The sequence below is a fragment of the Cyprinodon variegatus genome, unplaced genomic scaffold (genome assembly GCF_000732505.1).
Source record: "Cyprinodon variegatus isolate N-32 unplaced genomic scaffold, C_variegatus-1.0 Scaffold342, whole genome shotgun sequence".
NCBI classification, from domain to species: domain Eukaryota; kingdom Metazoa; phylum Chordata; class Actinopteri; order Cyprinodontiformes; family Cyprinodontidae; genus Cyprinodon; species Cyprinodon variegatus.
Window position 1 is genome coordinate 418673 of NW_015150795.1, and position 4939 is coordinate 423611.

Here is a 4939-nt window from a genome sequence, read left to right on the forward strand (position 1 = left end):
ATGGATGGATGGATGGATGGATGGATGGATGGATGGATGGATGGATGGATAATTGAAAAACAGGCAGATTTGTTTTTGCTCAGTTTTTTCTGGGGGCTGTATGTTTCAGGTAAAACTCAAGAAAATATATATTTCTAGATTTCCTCTAATTATGGGATGGAAACACCAAACCACCTTCCAAGCAGATTCTGGTGTAGATTAAGCTTTTAGTTACTAAACAGATAATATAACAGTAAAATGAAACATGCTGAAATAATCTTTTCCCTACTTCCTTTATTACGTACAGTAAATCTGTTTTGATCAGGGCTATTAAATATCTGCAGATAGAAGGAATAATTAGCTAAAGTTCATTATTACAAATAGCCTAATGTTTCATATATTTTTATGATTCAAAATGTAACTGTTGAGAATTAAAAATGGATGCACGAAACTTCGTTTTATCAGTGATCAGGTTCCAGTATATAAAATGTGAAGGGCTTTGTTCTGAATGTGTTACTGTTCACAAAGGTGTGCCACAAGCATCTGTTTTGGGCCCCCTCTTATTTATCTTGTACATCAACAATGTTGAACAAAATTTATCTCATTAAATATGCATTTTTACGCTGATGATACCATTATTTATTGCTTTTTTTCCTTTTCTTAATGCTGACAAAATAAAATGAATGTTTTCAAATCACAGGAAGGTGCCTCAAACCCTGCCAGCATTGTTCACTCTGGAGGGGAATGTCATTGAGGTGCTACATGAATATAAATACCTTGGAATTTTAATTGATGACTCCCACACCTTCAAACCTTTTATTGATAAACTTGTGAAGAAATTAAAAGTTAAACTGGGCTTCTTCTTTCATGTTTTTATTTTAGAGTTAAAAAAAAAAGGTGCCTTGTCTCTGCCACGTTTTTAACGGTCTTATGGTGAATTTTTTTAAATAAGAATTCTACTTCTTTATGTCTTCAAATGCTTCATTAATTAAGGTTCATCACAAACTGTGAAGCCATGACATCACTGTGACCTTTACTCTCAGGTGGGATGGCTTTTCCTGTCTACCAGAAGGCAGTGATATTGGTACACTTTTATTTACGATTAATGTTCCTTTTGCTCGCACAGAACTAGGGAAAAAGCCTCTAGCTACACAGCTCCTCTTTGTGCATGGAATATTTATCTTTAAATGCTTTTAAGTTAAAAGTGAAAGAACTTTAATTGTTTTACTTGATATGTTTTTTATGTACCTGTCATTTAATTTAATGTATCTCTGTTTATTATTTAACTTTGCAGCCTCTTGGCCAATATTCCCTTGAAAGAGGTTTTTAATCTCAATAGTAAAGGTTAAATAAAAAATAAAATAATAAAATCATCTATAAATCTATAATTGTATCTATAATCTAAAATCTATAGTTTCCACACAATCCTGGGATGTAGGAACTGGTACAGGTTGTCTTCTTTAATTTGACCACTGGAGGGCGCTAGATTCACAGAAACACAGGCGCACATGTCTTCTTCGCGGGTCCGGGGATGAACTGGCTGGAAGTCAGGCGGTGTATTTGCATGCTGCCGACCAGCAGCCAATAGGAGTCCTTCATGTTAATGAGTAGTGGGGCTCAGAGGCTGAGTTACTGACAGGGAACACACAGTTCACCGGCAAACAGCGAGCATCCCGGCCGCACCGACAGGAGCTCTCCACCCGCTCTGGACCCTTTAGGACACCGAACCGCCTGGATGTGCAATATGACTTTTGAGGAAACCGGAGGAGAAAACTCAGTAGAAAGGTCAGCATCTGAATTTATACACAGAATAAATATATTTTATTTTGATTTCAGCATTTCTGTTTTTATACGTCGAGTTTTTTCTTATTTGTAGCTTTTTAACGGTGTGACGTTGCTCCAACTGTTTGCTACACTAAAGTCAAGCTAGTTAGCATTAGCATCCCAGGCGGCAGTTGCGATCAAATGCGACGTTAAATCAATAACGGTCCCTTTAAAGAAGTGAACAACTTCTGCAAAAACTTTCAATACATTGATCCAAGACCTCCTCTTCCCTGCAGGATGGAATCGGTGGCTGAAGCCTTGGAGGAGGTCCTGAGCTCCGCCTTGCCTCAGGGTTGCATCACAGTCGGAGTTTATGAGGCTGCAAAGTCACTAAACGCGTAAGTCCATCAGATCCTGCGTGCAAAATAAACAAAAAGGTATAAAAACATCAATGATGATCTTCTCACTCCTCTTTTTTTTTTTTTATTCTAGAGATCCAGACAATGTGGTGCTTTGCCTCCTGGCTACAGATGATGAGGAGGATGTGGCCCTGCAGATCCACTTCACCTTGATCCAGGCATTCTGCTGTGAAAATGACATCAACATCCTGCGAGTGGGCAACATGAGGCGTCTGGCAGAAATCCTGGGCGGAGTGAAGCCCGGAGGGGAGCCCATGGACATGCACTGCATTCTAGTGACTGTAAGTGTTGCTCATGTTGGTTCACTGTGCTGTAATACTCATTAGCAGTCTGATTAATCGCTGCAGCTATGTAGCTTTGCCAAGGACTGAGCAGGTTGCAATGTCAGTGTCTGCGTTTTGCAGTGTGATCATTTTAGAGCAGCATTAACTCACCATTCTGCTTTGTTTCTGCAGAACCCGCAGGCAGCCCTGTGGAAGGACCCTGCACTGAGCAAAGTGAGCAGATTCTGCAGGGACTGCCGCTGTTTGGATCAGTGGGTGCCGGTCATCAACCTGCCCGACCGATGAAAGCTTTGGATTATCGTCATCTGTAACGTTTGCAAACCGTGGGGGAAATTTAAAAAAAAGCCTGCGTTCATGTCTGTGTTGGACTTAATCTGAAAGCCCCCCAAACCCCTTCCTCCTGCCCCCCGACCCCTTCCTCAGCAGCCACCCAGACAGCTAAGGAACAGTTAGGAGAGAAGGGGATGAATTAGAGAAGGTTTCAGCAAATTTCCAGCATCAGGATGAACCGGCAGGTGAAGGAAGAGTGACTCAGCAGTCCGCGTTCTCAGGATTTCCGTATGACTGCCGAGAAAGAGTCCTTTCACAAGGAAAAGGGCATCATGTGAGCAGAACGAGCGCACGGCGTGGTGAGCACATGTGCAGCTTCTGAATGGAGAGAGAGGGGGGAGAGCTGACAACACTCCAGGAACTGGACCAAGCAGGGGCGGACATGTCAGCGCTCAGCTTTTTTGGACCTTTCCTGTGAAAAGTTCAACCAATAAAAAAAAAAACAAATATTACTTTAGAGTTGCATTTATTTAATGCTATTTAAGAATTGTCACTTTAACTTAAGAAAAAGGGAAAGTTTTTTTTCTCCTGTTGCTGTTAGATTCTTAATGACAACTTGTTCAGAGGTTGGATGTTTTTATGTGTTGTTAATTTAATGGATTTTATTTATTGTGCAAAGTTGGCTGCAGTTGGCCATGTGAAACTGAAAGAAATAAAACCAAACAAACACTTATCCAGTTTGTTCTGTCTCCATGATTTCCAGTAACTGCAGACACTCTTTAAAGGAAGTACCGAGGCGTGCTTTTATGACAGCTTCTGCTCAGCAGAGCTCACTGACCCGGAGGGTTTGGCAGGTTACGCTGCTCCTTTGGCAGGAGTCAAACTTCTGCAGCATGCAGACTTTTGCACGAAGAGGAAAGATCGTTTAAAAGAAGGCAGCAAAGAATCAGACGAGAACAGTCAGAGTTGGTTATTTACCCGTGCAGAATGCATTTTATCTTAAAACAGCTGAAAGTTTTTCTACCTGGACTGAACATCTTGTCTTGTTTATACTTTGAAAAATGCATAAAGCTCAGACTGGATGGAGAGCTCCAGTTAACATGATCAAGTCTGCAGATTATTCTTTTAAATCTGCACTTTTAACCGTGCCATTCTACACAATTGTCAATGTAAACAATGGGCTCTATGCACAGCTCCACTACTTCCTGAATTTAAGGTAGCTCCTTTGTTTCCTGTCTTTCATTACTGGACGAACTGATTAATCCAGGTGTGTCTGGCCAGTTACTTAGGTCATACACACTTGGATAAATCAGTGCATCCAATCATGAAAGACAGGAAGCAAAGGAGCCTCCTGAAGTTCAGGAAGTGGTGGAGTTGTGCATAGAGCCTATTCTAATCTAAGCTTAAGGTTGTTACTCATCATTCAGCTCCATTTCTCTGTTAAAGATTGAAAAGCTATGCATTTTGTTTCTCTATATTGAGTAAGAAAAAAATCCATTAAAAGCTGAAAATATCCCTATTGGTTTGAATACTTTTTTCACTGGGCTCTAGAAGGAAATGCGGTTAAATTTGTAGGATCAGGCTCATTGTAGCAGCCATCTGCTTTAATGCAATCCAAGCTATATTTACTGCTGACTGGATAAAAATAGCTAGAGGGAAGAAAAAAAGAGCAGTTGAAGACCCCTCTCAGGCTGTAAAAAGAGAGAACCAGAAGTTATTAGTGCTTGTGCTCAGAGGGGAGGGACAAAGCTTTCCACACAGAGGGTCATGAGACAATGGCTGCGTGACTCAGGCCTATTCAGGTCTCATATTGCTAGAGCCGTACAGTAGTTTAGCTCAGAGGCTAAAAATAGCCCCGTGAATAGAGGCGGCCCCCTCTGACCACTGACACACTTGCAGCAGAGGGGGACCAGTGATGGTAGAAGAGATGTCAGCTCGCAGCCTGGGATGTCAAGGAGAAACCTGGTGCTGCTCTCACAGATGGTAGGAGAGCAGATTGGGATGAAGAACTGGGTCAAAACACTGAATGTAGGTTAAGAAAGTAGCAAGAGATCTTATGTAGATTTCAGGGTTTCAGTGGGTCAATAAAAATAATTGAAAGTCATGAAATTATTATTTTTTTAATTACCCGTATTTTCACGACAATAAGGCGCACCGTACTAAAAGACGCAGTCTCAGTTATGTGCGGCATTGCACCTGACTATAGGGCGCAGGTTTTATATA

The 4939-nt window shown here is 41.2% G+C and overlaps 1 protein-coding gene across 1 annotated transcript; it reads left to right on the forward strand.

Annotated features, from left to right (window-relative positions):
* The first annotated feature begins 1606 nt into the window (after positions 1 to 1606).
* On the forward strand, positions 1607 to 2782 carry LOC107091539 (growth arrest and DNA damage-inducible protein GADD45 alpha-like). Its single transcript, XM_015385521.1, has 4 exons — positions 1607 to 1764; positions 2040 to 2141; positions 2236 to 2443; positions 2618 to 2782. The coding sequence occupies exons 1-4, from the start codon at positions 1715 to 1717 to the stop codon at positions 2729 to 2731; spliced, it is 474 nt and encodes a 157-aa protein (XP_015241007.1). The 5' UTR covers positions 1607 to 1714; the 3' UTR covers positions 2732 to 2782.
* Positions 2783 to 4939: the final 2157 nt, after the last annotated feature.

Excerpts from the sequence above, each read along its gene's own strand:
- LOC107091539 (XM_015385521.1), top strand. The coding sequence starts at position 1,715 with ATGTGCAATATGACTTTTGAGGAAACCGGAGGAGAAAACTCAGTAGAA. Across the intron at positions 1,765-2,039 it reads GGAGAAAACTCAGTAGAAAG|GATGGAATCGGTGGCTGAAG; the intron begins GTCAGCATCTGA and ends TCTTCCCTGCAG. Across the intron at positions 2,444-2,617 it reads TGCACTGCATTCTAGTGACT|AACCCGCAGGCAGCCCTGTG; the intron begins GTAAGTGTTGCT and ends TTGTTTCTGCAG.